Source organism: Anas acuta, chromosome 9 (assembly GCF_963932015.1).
Source record: "Anas acuta chromosome 9, bAnaAcu1.1, whole genome shotgun sequence".
Lineage (NCBI taxonomy): Eukaryota > Metazoa > Chordata > Aves > Anseriformes > Anatidae > Anas > Anas acuta.
The window spans coordinates 8,876,786-8,895,106 of record NC_088987.1 but is presented as its reverse complement, the minus strand read 5'-3'; the positions used below and the strand labels follow the sequence as shown (position 1 = coordinate 8,895,106).

General features: G+C 38.2%; 1 protein-coding gene and 1 long non-coding RNA gene across 2 annotated transcripts; both read left to right on the top strand.

The window, feature by feature from the left end:
• The first annotated feature begins 1,328 nt into the window (after positions 1-1,328).
• KNG1 (kininogen 1) lies at positions 1,329-16,557 on the top strand. The gene is made up of 10 exons (XM_068691813.1): positions 1,329-1,670; positions 4,177-4,287; positions 5,257-5,341; positions 7,521-7,693; positions 9,361-9,468; positions 10,638-10,719; positions 11,825-11,997; positions 13,406-13,513; positions 14,442-14,531; positions 15,298-16,557. Exons 1-10 carry the CDS (start codon positions 1,476-1,478, stop codon positions 16,012-16,014), a joined length of 1,842 nt encoding a protein of 613 aa, XP_068547914.1. The 5' UTR covers positions 1,329-1,475; the 3' UTR covers positions 16,015-16,557.
• LOC137860957 (uncharacterized) lies at positions 12,004-13,384 on the top strand. The gene is made up of 2 exons (XR_011099278.1): positions 12,004-12,729; positions 13,178-13,384. It is a non-coding gene; the product is annotated as an uncharacterized lncRNA (long non-coding RNA).
• Positions 16,558-18,321: the final 1,764 nt, after the last annotated feature.

The following is an 18,321-nucleotide window of genomic DNA, read 5'->3' as shown; positions in this document are numbered from 1 at the left end:
AAAGGGTTGAGACTAGTTAATGACTTGTGTTGTAACACTGCAGAGTGGCCTGCACAGGTGCTTTCGGTACTGCAGTTGCTGGTAGAGATATCAGAAATGCTGCATTCAAGGACAGCCCTTTCAAACAGTTCATAATTGCTCTCAGGGGAGGGGAAAAGCAGAAGCAGGTAACTCTTTCGGGTGAATGTCTTCTTTATCATTGAACATTTCCACTGGAAACTGAGTTGGGAGAAGCAGAAAGAAAGGGTACTGACATCTCTTTATACTGAAGCCCCCATCAAGATAAAGACTATTCAAACGTTCCTGGGACCCCAAAGAGTTAGTTCAGATCTGCTATATCACAGGCAAGAACTTGGGGCTAATTAAAATGAACAAACCAAAAATTTTGCTCTTCAAAATAGCTTGTTAATAGCATGAAGTAAGATAAAGAGTGAGAGGTACATTGCAGAAAAAGAAACAAAATGGGGAGAGCATTTTGTATAACTGAGTAAAGGCCATCTATTTTTCTATAAACACATTATAATGTGCAAACACCCACAAACACCCTTATTTATGGCATAGCTCATCCGCAAGGTCTCTGAAGTACAATATCTTTAACCCAAACTCCTAGTGAGACCCAGGTAGAACGCAGGATCTGAGGCGTTCCCAAAACGTGCACAGATTCAAAGCAGAGCTATCTGGGCTCTTCACTGCCAACAAGTGCCAGATGTTCCCAGCCAGCTCTAATTCCGGCTCTGCCCAATACAGGCAACATTCCTTAAGCCCTTGTTCCTGGGCATCATTTTCCCACCTGTAATGATAAAACATTATGAAGACTGACTAAACCATGGTCCAGTGGTAGCCTCCACATGATGGCAAAGACAGTCACTTCCAAAAGCAGGGTGAAGGATGAGGGTTATCAGCCGCTGTCGAAGAGTTTTGTGACCTTTAATGATGTGCATCTGTCCAAAGACTTTTTTTTTCAGTTATGTTCTGACTTCTCAGAACTATTTCAGTCTGAGCATTGAACACCTATAAAATTTACAGTGCTGTTGTCTAGAACTAGAACTTCATTACCTTTGCGACCTTCTTGGGTGTTTTATGTAAGCCCCCTAAAGCTCTTTGCAAGTAGCAGTTTTGGTGTTAAAATAAAGGCCAGAAAGCCACAAACACTGCTTTCTCCTTTGCTCAGGGGTCATTGTGCTCAGTCTAAACCCGTGTCCAGCTGCAGCCAGTTAGCTGTTATCTTGATGGCAGGTGGATAACCTTGGTGTCATTCTGGTGCCCACACAAAGTTTGTTTAGAGAAACTCAGAAGTTTATTTGCAGTATAAACAGGGCACGATGAGAACTAACCAACCCCAGCAACTGCTCATTCTGTTTACTTTGCTATTGGTCCTGAAAAATAGAAGAGGTAACTAAATCCTTGTCAGGCATTCCTTTTCCATTTGCTTTTTAACAAGCCTTCTCATTCAGGGGGCCTTTTTTTGTCCAGTTATGAAACCTTTCATTGTGCTAGCACTCTGCTGTAGTTTTATTTCTAGCAGAGCCACCCCTCTTCCATTTGAGTTTTTGGACTGTGATAACCCTGATGTCTTCGAAGCTGTTGACACAGCACTGAAGAAATATAATGGAGACAGCACTTCTGGTAATCAATTTGCTCTGTACATGGTGATGGAAGCCAAGAGAACAGTAAGTAGACTTCACAAAAAAAACATGTTGGAATTGTTTATGCGCTCTTAATCAGATTTGTTCCATCTTATTCACAAAATATAGCAAGTGTGACAGCAAAATGTCTTGCAAAAAAAGTTTAAAAAAATAAAAGAAATGGCTTGCATGGTGAGATATTTGTCACCATGACAAGCAGGGATGTTCTTATCAATGGAGCGGTGGTGCTGGTGAATTGCTTATTAATGCAAGGACTAGATAATAGGAAACTTATACTACTAATAAAATGCATCTTACTTGTCCATTCAGTTTTTTCCTTTCTTTGGGAATCTTACCTCTCTCTATCATCAGTAAGGTTCTTCAGATCAGTGGTTATTAAAAAAACCTGGATGTTATCTTGAATTGCTAGTGTCACGAATTTAAAAAAAAAAAAAGAAAAAAAAAATGACCTGGTAAAGCTCAGCAATACTGTGAATACATTGTTTGTGATATTTGATTGATACTAGTCCTAAGTCAGAGATGTATCTAAAGGCACAAGGTGATATTTTAGTCAAACAGGGTGACAGCTAAAATTACAGAAGAAAAAAAGAACGAAACATGATCTTTTGCCTGGAGTCCTTCTGTACAGAGTTAATCTAACAAAGAGTATTTACCTCTGAGAGGCATACAAAAATGGTATTACCATAATAATGACAAGCATTACTTTACTTGAAAACAACATTAGCATTTTTTCTACTGAATTGGATTTTCAGATGCAAAACACAAGAAACCCAGTGTCAGAAAGAATATTTTGCACTCCAGAGTCACAAGGCACTTTTTTTTTTTTTTTTACCCAGATAGAAGTTGACCTCAGAAAGGGGACATGAATTGCTAAATGCCTTACAGGAAGCCACCCACACCTCCTGGCACCTATCCTCTGGTTTCACTGTTTTCAAAGTGGGGAGATCATAGCCTGTAGTGACAAAGACTAAAGTCTGTCAAGCCCTTAGTATAATTAATATTAAACAAATGAATAATCCCACTGTTTTCACAGAACTACATGCATAAAGGCAGCCAAATGCAAACATCTTTATATCACAGCTGTAACACCAACTTCTTTCTTGCTTCCTTCTAGCAGGGCTATAACACCGCTTCCTCCTCCAAAGGACAGATGTTATTTTCAGTATTTTACCTTAAATAACATTCTGTGTTTAAGAATACATATTTATTGCAAGTATTATTCATCTTTCCTTCTCCCAATATACTGCCTTTTCTTAAAAGATGTGAGGTGGAAAAGAATTATTACTTTGAATCACTGATCAGACTGTGATGTTAAGAAAAAACAGAGAAAAGGAATCTACAAGAAAGCTTTCTTCATATTGTACATTCTTTTTTCTAAAAAGGGTATAGATTTTACTCATTGCTAGTCTCACAATCTTGAATGCATTAATTAAATAGCTGGTTATTACATATTCATGTACATTCATTATTGATAAGGTAATAAAACATAAAAGCTGACTGGTGGAAGACTGAACCTGCCCCATTTAAAGACATAACTGTTCATAATAATAATGAAATAAACCAACAACAAATAACATGCAGAAACAATGTCTTTTCTCACGTGTTTCATTTATTCACTGAACTGATTTATTCCAGGTTTAGAAAACTGTAACAGACAACACAATTTGGCTCTTTAAATCCACATCCCAGACAGTATAATCTGATGCAGCTCCATAAATGTCAGTTTACACCTGCTGAGGATTAAGTCCATTATATTTTTAGAGACCCTTTCATCCTGTTTTACAGCCTGCAGCCATCACATCGCATACCTCTACTTAGGTATACTACAGAGGTGTAGCAATACACAACAGGAACTGAAAATAACTGAAAACAAAATATAATTCTGTCTTCACCTACACCAGTGTAAATACTCCACCCATGTCAACTCAGCTTCTCTTTCTTGGTACCGCTTCATTATCCTTAAATGATACTGCTAGGAGAATTAATATTAAAGCACAACAATTGCCTGTGTTTGAAATAGTATGCTAGCAGAGCATTTTTAGTGGCAGTAAATTACTAGGAACTTCTGGCTTCGTATGTCCTCTGAAGGAAGAACCACAAATATTGCAGTGTGTTAACGTTCCCTGTAGGCAATTCCCTGCTCTGTTTATGGCGAGGAGAAAATGCCCCCTACTTATTTATCAACATCAGAAATGCTTCCATTGATCAGGCCAAACTTTACTGAATAGTTTGTCTGTATTTCATCTTAGGGAATTCCTGAGGCCACCCCTAAGAGCAGCTCAGCCTTTAATGCCTATAGAAAAACTGCAAGTACAGCCAAAGGCTGGCTCCAGAGCCCCCCCTTGCCCCTTTTCCCCAATTTGGAAGGGCAGCATCAGTACCCTGTTACCTGATGTGAAGTACCCTGATGTGAAGGCAGGCTGGGCATTGCCAGGATAGGATAGTATTTACCCCTTAAAGCTCTTATCTTTTCACTGGTGTTCAGATTTATCAATGTGCAAACGATGACTTGTATATTGTTTTCTTCCAGGTAGGTCCTGACAAACAACTCCACGTGAAGTATCGAATACAAGAGACCACTTGTGCCGCTGAGGAGAACAAACCCTGGCAGGATTGTGATTACAAAGCATCTGCAGAAGCAGTAAGTGTCTAAACTTTTTTAAGGTTATCTGTAGAGAAGCATCAGTATAATGGCCAGGACTGCAGTCTCCTGGGAAATAATATAGAATTAAACTTCAGTAGCTCTGTGGCTTTTGAGAGCTGATAGGACTAAAGTACAGAACTGTTTACAACCCTGAAGTTAACCACTAATATTTGTGAGTTTACCATTGAAATCCTAAATATCATCAGAAGGGATCATTTCAGAGCTTCACTATGAAGGCTCGCAATAAATCCAACAGAAGATACTTGCACAAGGAGAGCATGAGGGCTGTCAAACTCTCTGGTATTTGTGTCTGACGCAAACTTGCATAACCAAACTGTCTTCATATTGGCACCAACAAAACCACTGATATGGAAGCCACTGTGGCAGAACATTTACCAGAGGGTAGCTGGCAGTGCAAAGCCTGTCTGGCTCACGCTACTGCAGAGCACCTAGAGAGGAGGTGCAATCAGGCCCACGTAGCGTGCAGGAACGCTACACATAGCCAGCAGGTCACTGCTATGTCACGCTGTACACATGCAAAGAAAGGGCTGAGTGACCACAGCATGTGAATCCATGTGGAACATCACGATCATTGTTGTATATATTGTATCAGCAGAGAGGAAATTGCTTAACTTATGTATTTACCTAGATTTATTTATGAAGATGTGTTCACTTCCTTTATTCTGACTGTAAATTCTTCGTTAATTAACATGCATCAACCATGATACAAAGCTATCTTCCAAATTACGTGCTCAGTTCATCCTCTGCTCTCCTCACAAACAACAAAACAGATCCTTTACCAGGAACAAAACAGCAAATTTGACATAACTACAAATGTACATATCAACTTGTTTCCCAAACTGAACTTGCAACTGTCAGCTTTGCTCAACAGCTAGAGAAATATATAGCACGGTATTTTTCTTCATCAAGCAATCTTAAGACAAATGTTGTCATATGTATTTGCAGAAAACAGGAGAATGCACAGCTCAAGTTCACATTAATAATGTTGACGGAACAAGTAATGTTTCGCAAGATTGCCAAATTGTTCCAGGTACGTAATTGTCTGGGGACAGCATTCAAAAAGTACTTTGACAAATAAGAACGGGGAAAACATCGTACTGAGGCTTTCAGGAAATCTTCAAGGTAGGAGCTCTTCATCATTCTGTTCAGACACTCATAAATCATCTTGCATAAGCAACTACTTGTTAAAGGTAAAAATTTCACTCCACTTGTATGCATGTACAAGCTAAGTCAGCGAAGCAGAGGTAACTTCTGTCTGTGGAGACAACCTCATTACCTGGTGATCTAAAGTGGCATTTGGGTGCGTAGTAAGTTGCTTTAAACATTAGAATTATACCAAGTTGGATTAATTTGCTTTAGACCAAAAAGCACATCAGTAACCTAGAGATTAGATACCTCTTATCACACTTCAAATTTCTGTCCTTACTTATTCAAGTATGAAATTGGACCAGAAATGAATAGGGAAAAATTATGACAAAACTGTATCTTAATTTTCTCCAAACTAAAAGTGACAATTTCATTTCTGTTAAATCTTACCTAAAAAAAAAATCTAGTCCCAACTGCATTTTTTATTTAATAAATAATAAAATCCAGTAGGAATAGAAACAAGTAAGAGAGAAACTGTGGTATATTTTAGACCTTAATGAGTACTACATTTCTTGCCTATAAGACATTCATATATGACTATTATGTTCACAGAGTAATTTTATTTATCAAAAGCAAGTCACATTGTTTGAAAGCTTTGCAACTGAGATCTTTATGTATCTATAACTAGCATTCATGTAAGACAAATCCAAGCTAGTTTTAAAATATCCCTCTAACTGGTAGCATTGAGCTAAGTACATATTAACTACAAAAATATTTACCGTGACTTCTGAAATGTTTGGCAGGTTATCTCTGGTTTTTGTCCCTTATTAACTTGTTTAAAGCTACCACATCTGTACCTACAATCAGTGCCTTTCTAGGAACCGCAGTACACACTAACTCCATGCTCTACTACTGCATAAAGGCCACTTGGTTTCAAATACATTTGTAGGGCAATGGTGACATCTAGTTGCCAACAAAAGGTTCATGAATCTCACAGACTGCATGGGAAATTAACATTTGGATCTTTTAGTAAGCTAAAAAATCATGTATGATTTATTTAAAAAAAAATAATCACATATTCAGCATAAGAAGCTCATCTTGTTACCACATTATAGCAACTGAAAAAAACATATACATTTGCTCAGCTTTTATAAAAATATGTAAAAATGGTGAGAACGTAGTCCTTTTAGAACTGGGTGTACTGTTTTATTATCTTCTTGGTGATTACTCCCTGAAAACAGCATCATTTTTCTGTAACATATATATTGACCCTGGACTGGTTCCCTGGCTGGTTCCGAGCTGGCATAACTCCTTTAAAGCCAATTTTTGCCAGCCAAGGATCAGGCACACAAACTTTATTTCAATTCCACAGAGACCACACAATGTCCCACTTTGATTCCCAAGCTCACTGAATCATGAAATTAATTTATGTACTGAACTATAAAATTAATTTATGAAAATCCAATCCATGATTACCAGAAAGGAAAGAGAGTTAATAGGATTAGTAGAAGGAAACAGAATCCCCATCAAATTTGCCTATCGACAACCAAGTTGGTTAAGCCTGAGGGTAACACGAAGTGGTAACTGGGAGCCAAAGTGCCTAGCAGGGAGAGTTCAGGCAACAAACATCTACAGTCCCTAAGAAGCTCAAAGTCAGGGCTGTTCACATGGCTGAGCCAAAACGCTCTTGTCCAAATCCCCCTCCTGAAATATTGTGAGCAGAGGAAGCAGCTGCACACAGTAGGCGAGCTCTGAAGGACCTGAAGAACATCTCTTTTAGTTGTGACCTCCACTGATTTCTTCCCGAGTTGGATGAGGGATGACCCCTCCTTGGTGGTGCCAAAACTACCTGGAAGGTCCTTCAGAGATCTCATGGCTCCTGAACTCAATTACTCCTCTGAATTAAGTTTGCTGATGGATCCAAATAAGAAGCAAGCATCTAAATACAGTGAATGTCTTTGCAGGCCCTGGAACTGAAATCTGGGTTTTGCTGATAGCTCTTATTAAAAGCAGGACAGATTCTTGCTCATTGAACCTTCTCTTTCGTTCCCAGACATGAAAAATTTAAACCTGAGGCTACTTTACACGAAACCCTGCATGTTTTTGGTTTCTTTCTTTTCCAGTTCCACCCAAGATAACGCATTCTCAGGCTTTTTGTCTTGGATGCTTTCATGATATAGCGAGAGACACCTTAAAAGTATCAGAAATTCTGAAGCGAGCCATTCAGAAGTTCAACAAGCACAGCGATGAAGTCAACCTATTTAAACTTGTGGAAATCAAGGAAGCTAAAAGACAGGTCTGTACGGGACTTTTCTCTACATGTTAAAAAAAAAAAAAAGGTATTTTGTTTGTTTTATGTATTCATTTCTGATTGTAGCGTGGTTTACATTTCTTAACAGAAGTGAATGGAATGCACACAGAGTGTAGACCATGTAAATAACTCCACTTGTAAGAAATCAAGAACTGTTAACCTACTGAATTTCCAGAGCTGTCAACTTTACAACCTGATTTTAAACACTTTCTCTGCAGCTGCAATTAACCAGTGTTCAGCACCAGTTTGTTTTTACTCAGTGCTGACACAGGCATCTTGTGTCATCTCAGATGTTCTCGAGTATTCCTCTTGGCCTCTCCCTGAAGCTCCAGCAGGAACAGGCCTCTCCTAGGGGCTGTGCCAGCCTGTGCAGATGTCTCAAATGCTCTACAGCCTCTCAAAGAGTAGCAGGCTACATTTTGGCAAAGCAATAGGATCTGTATGTCAGTAGCTGATATCCACTATAGGGTAGCTAAACCAAATAAAGGAAAAAATGTCTGTGAAAAACAAGAAGTCAGCATGTCACTGGCTGAAAGATTTCTGCACAGAGGAATATCTGCTTTGCAAGCAGTGAGTGCTCAGGTTGCAGAAATTCCTTGTTATCTAGTATTCCATGCAACAGTTATTTCCCCATGAAAGGCTCTCTTGGTGTGATGTTGCTGGAAAGCAAAGCCTCTAATTTGTTTTTTAACTAGCTTATAATAACCTGACACCAGCTACAAACCATTTTCTTTGAAGGCGTACATATTTGCTTAGCCAAAAAGCATCTTCTAGTCTCATGTCAATTTGACCCATGATTTAATTCACAGTTCTCCCTTTATTTACTGATGGCAATGATCCTCTTAGCTGAAAGACAAGCTTACACAACACTTAAGCCATATGACCAAATGTCACAGAGACTGCAATTCAGCAGCTAGAAATTAAGCTATCAAGTAATTTCTGGCCAAGAGAGACTAGTCAGAGCCCTCTACTTTAACTGATCTGTGATGGAAAGCACCTATATTTGATTCTTATTTCCCTTTTTTTAATCCAATACTACCTGACACAACACTGTGACATGGAGACATTTCATGGGTGAGGATCAATAGCCACAGTGAGGGAAACAGAACTGCTTCCTGAAGAGAAAATGAAAAGAGGTCAAAAACCTGGACAAAAAAAAAAGGAAAAGGGGAGAAAGCCCAAAGCAGACAGAATTACAAGTAGATGACAAATGCAGGACACTCAATAACAAACGGTGCCAGCAGTGTAAAGTTACATTATGCACGTACTATTTTACTATGTCACCTACTCAGGAACACGGGAACTGCCAAGCTGCGTTAGTGCAGTCATCCATCTAGAGCAACTTCCCGTCACTGGGAGTAATAAGGAACAGATTCTTGGGAGGAAAGTGCATGGAACCATGCATTACAGGGCTGCAGGCTTGCCAGAAGCAGGATCTGAACATAAACTGCATTTCTAATTACTACATGACTTTGTTTACTTCCTGTATCACAAGGACAACACTTTTTGGGTTTGTTTTTGCCATGATCACTGTATGGCTTGATGTGATTCTAAAAGGGTGGAGTTGTTTTCTTTGCTGATTGAATTTCATAGTTTAACTTCTGAGTTTGTATTAGTTTACATAACACATATCTCCTAAATATCTGTTCCAGGTGGTAGCTGGATGGAATTACGTAATCAAATATGAAATCAAGGAGACAAATTGCTCCAAGGCACAATTTCAAGAGTTAACTACAGAGTGCAAAACCATTCCTCAAGGCGTAAGTAATCTTCAAAACCTGATTATCACAAAAATATCATCTTAAAAAATAATGGTTGAGCTCTGACTCAAATACTTATTTATATGTATTTACAGCCTTACTTAGGTAATGAAGATTAAATCCAGGTAACTGTCTATAAACTACAAGGCAGACATTTGCATGGATGACATTTTCAAGTATCTTAGCCCTAAGATCCTGAATCGCAACAGCCAGCTCAGTGCCTAGCATGGCTTTAGAATGGGTTTCTCCATGTGCGCCACTTTATGTTTCTCTACATTAATTTCCTTCTGCCAGATCAAACCCCTGTGCCACCCAGCTCTTGAATTCCTTTCTCTGTGAGACTGATCGTTAGCCCTATGCTGTTTTATGTATTTTAACTGGTTATTTATCCTTGCAAGGGCCTTTCCTCTTATTCTACAGTTAATTTGTTTCCTTTAGAGTCTTTGATAAGAGATTTCGTTGAAACTTCTCTGAAAACATAAGCATACATTATCAACAACGCAGGTCTCTACCCACTTTTGTCGATCCTTTTGAAGAACTTTGACAAATCTACAAAATACAACCCTTGTCTACAACAATAAAACCGACTCCCTTTGATGTATTCATGCCCCTTAATTCTTTCCTTATTCTAATTTCAAATAATTTGAAGGGTACAGACATAAGTTTTATGGGTTTATGACATGTAAAAAAGAACAGGATCACATTTTTTTTCTTCCAGTTAAATAAAAAAAATACCACGGCAATCTTAAGCACATCATCTACCACAATTCCCTTAGAGCACTGGGATGAATACAAGCAGACCCAGAAACTCGGTAGTGTTTGATTTAATAGTTGTGTAATCTTCCTTTTGGTTTTTACAGTTTGAGACAAATTCCAGTGAGTTCTCCATAAAACAGGATTCTGGTTTGTAAACCTCTCCCTTTCTTTGGAATACATACAAATAGTTTCTTCAGCTTCTCCTTTATGGTTTTATTTTCTCTGAGCGGTCCTTTTAAACCCTGACCATTTATTGGCTTTGCAAATTGTCTATCAGGCTGCTTGCTCGCAGGATATCGAAGGAAGGATTTATCAGCAGTATGCTTGACTTTGTTAGCAAGAAGCTATTAGGATGTGAGCTTGTTCATTATTTCTAAATAATGAGGACCTTTTTTTTTTTTATTTTATTCCAGCGTATAGGTAAATGTGATGCCAAAGCTTATGAAAGCATTCAGGCAGAGATTGTAGACGTTGCAAGCCAGTGCAAGTTTCCAGGTATGTAATTGGTGCTATCAGTTCTGCGAGTTCTACAATTTCATTGTTTTTCACAGTCATAAAAAAGATAAAAATGCAAGTGATAAGAACAGATAATAACAAGAGAAAGCAATTAGTCTGAGATAAAATGGCACCGCCTCTTAATGAAGTATTACCATGGAATGTTTTTGACTTCTTACAACTATCTCATATGCAAATGAAAATTTTATTTTATCATTTGTGTACTGCCCTATTGCTATGACATGGAGCTGGCTGCTGACTCTCATTTAGCGATTAGCAGATACAAACTCAGAGTATTACTACGGACAAAAATTGATTCCTTCTCTATCACAAACACAACCAAGTTAAAATCACATTAAATAAGTAACTCCATCTAACCTTCCGAAGAGCTCTAATGTATTATTTTGAAAGGCAAAGGAGCTGGGGACATTAAGATATTGTCCAAAATTGGTAATTCAGCTATCGATACTACCATTATTTATTCCATACTGCATAGTTTTACTTCAATTTCATACATTAGAGGTTGTCTTCTTTTCCCCCGGTAAGAAAGCTACTTAGAATTTTAAGTTCATTACAATCAACCCCCCAGATGGTTTCTTACTGTCACTTTTTCCTGTAGCCATCTATTTGGACACAGATTGTGACAGCTTCAGAGCTTTAGAACATGGAGTACAGCATTACTCTATGCAGGAAGTGCTGCATTCTCACCCATTACCCATTGGTTTGCTTTTCTCCCATAAATTATAATGATATTCTTCAACGCACCCATTCATTGCCAGTATCATGCACCACTTGTTTTCCCTGCTTCAGGTTCTTCCACACATGTAGCTGTTCCCTGCCTTTATTTGCTAGCTATCTGCAGTCAGTACACACAATTCTTGTTTTTCTGTTACGTATCCAACGTGACACTACGTGCTTTTTGAGATAGCCAAGATATAATAACGTTGACCATATAAAACACAAATCTATTTTGGCTTAATTTGATAGACTCAAATCTGAAGTTTGCCAGAAGGCAGAGGTTTAAGAATAACTGTTTTTCCCAGCCTATATATATTTATGTTGAAACTTCTGTTCCTTAGATTTGAAATCTGTTGGTTTCTTGCAGCTGAAGACGTGGTAAATCCTCCCACTCTCATTTGTGCTGGTTGTCCAAGGGCTATCCCCAATGACAGTCCAGAACTGACAGAACTGCTGAAGGTTTCTATGGAGAAGTATAACTCAGAGACCAATGATGACTTCTACTATAAAGCTGGAGTAATAGAATCAGCAACAGTGCAGGTTGGGAGTCACTCTTCCTTTTAGAACTGCTTCTCCATATGCCACAGAAATGAAGAACAGACCCGGCAGTGTTACTGGTCGGAGCTGAGTGTTAGCTAACGTTAATATTTCAATTTCAAATAATGTTTATCTTTATATTTTGATATGCGTGGTAACTGAGGGATCTACACACTTTTTCTGGCGAAATTTAATCCACCTTGGCTTGGATTGAAACATCTCCAGTCCTTGATTTTTTTTTTTTAAACATAATTGCTGCCTATCAGATTTCTGTATCAGTACCCCTTTTAATCAGCCTTTGTGACACTCCATAGAATTTTTAAAAGTAGAAAAGATTTACTAGGCAAAACTACTCACTTGATCCACAACACTGATACTCCGTATGTTATTTTAGGCATCATCTACAGTAGCTATAAGCTCCAAGAAATGGGGCTTCCCAATTCCCCTCATAAATCTGTTATTTCATACACTAATTCTGCTGCTAATAATACTCTAACTAGGCTCACAAGAAAACATCTGTGCATAACGAGACACACAGATAAATGCAGCTAAACAACAAGAAACCAAGAGGATAATACTGGTCAGCATTTCTGTTTGCTTACTTTACTGTCCAAACATAGCAAAGTAGAAGTTTAGGAAAGAATTGAAGATAAAACAGTGAAGAAGTTCAGAAAATACTTTCTTAAGATCTTGTCATGAACATGAGCAGTACCACTGGAGACATGCACTAGAAGCGTACATAAGTTTTTCCAAATAACTTATCTTACTAATAACAATTCTGCCTTTTCATCATTTAAACATGTTTCACATCATGATCAATATTAACACACATAATTTTTAACAAGGGACTTAAAAAGACAATTTCATGTTTCTCCTGCTGTCTCTAAAGCAAGATACATTATCTCAGGCTGTGTAAAAATACTAAGACAGCTTGTACCAGGCACACTCTTGAAACAATGAGGTTTCTCTCCTTAATTCATTTGGCAAAAGCATTTATATTCAACTGAGCCTGTTCACCACGCACTTCATTTTACTAACATTCAACTCTTCTTACATCATATTTGGCTCCCCGCAATAGTGTCTCTAATGATTTCATCTGTTATTAATAAATTACGACAGGCATCCAATAAAACAAAGCCAAAACTGTGGGCCCGATATTCTGACCTCTCTCTCCCTCCTACAGTTACTATGCTGGAATTTCTGAGAATGGGAACTGGAATAAATACGTGAGTTGATTAGAAGCAGACAGGTTTGCTGTCAAATATTTTAATATCGTTCTTAACATATGTTGTCCCAGGGGTCAGGTCGTATAGACTACAAGTAGTATAAGCTTGTAGAAAGCCATCTTTTCTCTGAACCCTTTTCAATAAAAATGCCTTTACCACAGAAAGCCTTCTTGCTGATTTTTCAGGTGGTTGCAGGACAAAAGTACCATCTAATATTTAGAGCCCAAAAGACAAACTGTTCAAAGAATGAGTTTGAAAAGCTTCATGAAAACTGTGAAGCCACAACCAACAGTGTAAGTAATGAGGGTGTTGCCAATTGTAATGTTCCTAATGGACAAATTCATTTGCACAGGAACTGGTAAGCACACAAAGTAAACTCGCATCTGATCCTCCCAGTAAATTTTTGCTTCAACAAGGCTACCTTCCGGTGTTTGTTAACTCCAAACCAGTGACAATGGCAGTAAAACGTGAAGCTTAAACTGAGTCACTCCAACTCCAGGATTGTAGTGCTCACTGTAAAGCAAAAGGGACTTTATTATGATACTAAAGAATCAAAGAAAGGAGGTTATTGCAGTAAGAAATGACTGCAATGCTCCTGAACCTGTGGCACTTTCAGCTGAGGAAAGCAGGAGATTTTAGTGTTACTGGTGCACAAAGGAATTATGCTTCTGGAGTACGTGTTGCTGATAATTTGAAAATCTGTTCCAGACAATGGAAAGTAATGTTGATGGGCCTGGAAAACATTGGTGCAGGAGCTATTTGGGAAAGAAAAGCCTTATTTCCACTTCTTTTTCCCACCATCTGAACAGTGCTTACCTCCGAGAGTTAAAACTGTTAGTACAGCTGGCATTACCTAGAAAAAAAAAATTGCTTCTCCTTCCTCCTCCCCAATTTCCTGAAATTTTAGTAGAGGTAATATGATCATCAAACAATATTTGTTAGGAATATCTTGAAGATTAAATAATGCTCCAAAAGTGCTGGGCATGAACAACCCAGTCTTTTAAGATCCAATCTCCAATCCAAAGCTGATGCATCCTATAACCTCAAAAAGCTAAGCAGTTATCTGTCTCAATACAGACCTCTCCATCAGTAAGACAGATTTCATTGATATCCAAGTAAAATTTCTAGTATTTTAAAGTATTATTAAAAATTAATATTTTTGTGTGCACTCCTCTTTTCTGTTGTTGCCTTAAGATTTTTTTTGTTTTGTTTTGTCAACAGCCACTATTGTTCTGTGATGCACAAATTTATGTGGTCCCATGGGAGAATAAAACCTCTGCCAAGGTTAACTGCTCTGAAGGCCAGCCAATGGTATGATTACTTATGATAATTGGTAATGAAGAGAATAGAACAAAGACTTTAAAGTATTTCCCCATGCCAAATGATCCCCTACTTTGTACCAAAAATAAAGGAATTCATTGTTCTTTTAAAGACCTCAGCAATGCCACACTTTCCCTCTCACCCCCTAACCTCAGCAGCTTGTGACATCAAAGTCAGTTTTGCCACAACATGAGACAATGGACAACACAGGGATTACAGGAATACAAAAGAAAGACAACAGGGCAGTGAGAATACTGTCCATTGACTGCTCCTATGCATTATCACTTAAGTTATGAAGTATTAAGCCCCATCAACTTCTTTGAATTATTATTTGTAATTCATTGCCAAAAATGTATTTGATTGCAAGTTTTTGTTTGTTTTTAAATAAATCCAGGGATCCCCATGCTCCTTGATCAAGAAGACATACTGAATAAAGTGAAACTAATTAACCTGCATTCATATTCAGCAACTTCACTCTGCTCAGAACCTTCATCATATAATTCATTCATTATATATCAACTAATAAATGGCTCTCTTTTGTTTCCATTAAAATATTGTAGCCTTAACATCTTTCAAGTTTAGCTCCTACTAAACAACCCTGATTTGCAGTTAGATAAGTAAGGATCAGACACTTTGTTTCAGAAACAAAACTCCTGTTTTCACCAGGCATTCAGTCTTTCCCCAAGAAATTCCCCAAGTCTGAAGCTATTGCTCTTGTTCATGTAACGAACACAGCTGATACTGCAATGTTTTTCAGAGTACACTTCTACGAAGGCCTCCAGGATTCACTCCTTTCCGAAGCTTTGCTGCACTATCACAGATGGATCAAGCTCCATCATCTGATAGAAATGAAGAAGAAAGTCAAGCACCTGGCAAAGTAACAAAAGATGATGGAGAGCAGCAAGAAGGTGAAGGTGAACACGGCCATAAACATGGGCATAAACACGAGCATAAACATGGGCATAAGGACGGGCATAAGCACGGGCATGGGTTTAAAAAGGATGATGAGTCTGCCAGAAGGCACAGGCAGGAAACTGACTGTGGGCACAGAAGCAGCCACGGGTGTAAGCATCGAAAAAACAGTAAAAATGGTAAACATAAACATCCCAAATCTGAATCTTCTGAGGAATCCGGTGAAAGGGTTTTTAATCAAAAGGAAACCTTCCTATCACTCAATGATGAAGCATCAGAGCCGGTTAACTCAGAGGTTGCAAGAAAGGAAACTGGTACTCCTGCAGAACCAGTAGGTCTTCCTGATGGGTTGCCAGATCGCCTGGAATCTCCTCTCCCCAGATGTCCTGGAACCCCCTGGAAAACAATTATGGACCCACCACTTCCTTCTAGCTTTCCCCGAGAATTCACAAATGAGGATCTCTTGCCTTCTGCTGTAGATAATATCAGTCCTACAACAGAAACCTCAGTGCCTCCCCAAAATGAAGAGACGAGCTTTGATCTTTCAGATGCTTTACCATAGGTCAAGTATCGGTGGATCCTCTCTAGAAGGGATACAGAGAAAAACAGAAAATTATTGCCTTTTGAGATTTATAAGATCTAAGAGGCAAAAGCTCCTGTTGTTTTAGCTAAGATACTCAAGTAGGTCACCAGCACTTCTGGGGACCTAAGACCATATATAAGTACTTTGAGTTTGCATATCTTTTGCATATTTGACAAAAACATAAATCAGGCATGGCACCAATGATTCAGAACCAGTCTAGCAAAGGGACCAGGCAAGTCAACAGCCTGCTGCTGTAGAAGTTACAACCATGATTATCTCGCCTGCCTCACATTGCTGGAAGCACACAGTCAACCACTGAATCACTTCTCACTATACTAGGTTTAAAACAATTACACAAAAAATTTGGAAACTACATGAAAAATCTCAGTATGTGTGAGACAAAAGCAAGCTAACGTAGTGCCAGGATGCTTTTCTTAGATATCTGAAATAATGTTGCTCTAATTTCCTGAAGTGTATCTTTTAAAAAACAAAATAAAATAAAGGAGCCTGTTTCACCTGTCAGTTTCTTGAATCGAAGTAACATTGCCAGCAGTCCATCACTAGCAGGCTGTTCTGCTGAATAAGGTAATGGGGAAAGCTGAGAGAATCCGCAATAAAGCCGTTCTGTTATTCTCTGTGCATAGTATGTTAACTGCACAGCACTGCTGAGTGCGATTTTCAGGTGGCAGAGGTGCACAAACATTACAGATCGGATGACAGAACCACAAACACTTCAGTTATCTAAAATTTGTCTACCTTCTTCCACTATGAGTGTGCTTAATTTAGAATAGAAAACTTAGCCCAGTCTTTGAATATCTATCAAAGTCTGAGATTTTGGTGGAATATGTTAACTAAAAAGCAAATATTTCCAACAAATTAAAATGCATTTTCACTGTGTATGGATCCAATAACTCAGCTGAAAAAATCACCCCACAATAAATAGACCAATAAATGATTTAATGCCAGATCAGTTCACCAGTTAGAACCACTATGCAGTCACACAAAAAGTTATCGAAAAGGTCAGGTGCTACAAATGGTAACTGGAAACTGGAGGTAAAAGCAAAAGGGGAAAAAAAAGGCAAAGAGTCTTCTGCAGGAGGGTATTTCTAATCATGACAGTTCAGACCCCTACAAATCACAGAACTGAACTCATACTTTCTGCATCTAAATGTTCCCTGACATCGTAAACACACTTCCCCTCTCCTGGGCCTGGTTCCTCCAGATGTAAACAGACGTGTTATTTCCCTAGCTCATGTGGTGGGTAACCACACTGTGAGCAGAACTCTGCCTATCTGCTAATACTGAATGCTGATACTTCATTAAGGAAGTATCAGTATGATTTTGCACAAACAATTTTTCTTTTTTTTTTCCCCCCTCTAATTAATTGCATTAAAAGCCACACTAAAATGGTATTTAAGAAGTCATGATAGTCATAATTAAAAAACGTCATTCTGAATATAAATGCAGTCTGGTTGCATCTAAACTTTTGTTGAATACAGTTTAATTGGCCACCTTATAGGTGTATCTTAGATAATTATCTGTCAAGACAGGTGATATATGATCAGAAACGCTTACGAACTCCAAGATCTATTGCTAATCTGATCCTGCAATTTTTTCATTCATTCCTTTCCTTGCAGGATAAAAAGTGAAGTCTATCTTTTTTTCTTTTAGCACATGACAAGTACTGAATTTATAGAGTTATAGAAAGGAAAGTCTTGAGAGTTATGTTGGTTTATTCTTTTTTTTTTTTTTCCTGAATATTGACTGGGATAACTCTGGCTATAACTGAGAATTCTTTGCATATGCTATACTATTAAAAAGAGTGTAAGTTCTGAACAGTTTTTCTTTAAGAATGAGAAGACAGAGCCTTGGCATGTTCTCCCTACTGAGCCATGGATACATGGCCACAAGTCGTGAAGCAGAGATTGAGTTGTCAGAGCAGGATAATGTAAACCTGGACTCTTCAGTGCCTTGAATTTAGCATAGTGATAACGAGAGGTTTCATTAATATTTAATACAAAGAAGTCAGCTTCAATTTTGACTTCTTGTTTTTATAATGTACAAAAATCATTACTTGAAAAAAAAAATCATTCTGGACTAAAAATCAGTGCACAAGTCTAAACATTTTGAAACAGTATGTTCTGACAGTTTGAGGATGGAACATTCCAATTCTCACTGACATGCTCCCACAGAAGGTTTTAATTGTGACAGAACAGTAGTTTCTAATGGAAAAATATGCTGTCAGAAAATTACTGACCCGGCTTGTTTCAGACCCGCTGCTGAGAA

Excerpts from the sequence above, each read along its gene's own strand:
- KNG1 (XM_068691813.1), top strand. The coding sequence starts at position 1,476 with ATGAAACCTTTCATTGTGCTAGCACTCTGCTGTAGTTTTATTTCTAGC. Across the intron at positions 4,288-5,256 it reads ACAAAGCATCTGCAGAAGCA|AAAACAGGAGAATGCACAGC; the intron begins GTAAGTGTCTAA and ends ATGTATTTGCAG. Across the intron at positions 11,998-13,405 it reads TAGAATCAGCAACAGTGCAG|GTGGTTGCAGGACAAAAGTA; the intron begins GTTGGGAGTCAC and ends CTGATTTTTCAG.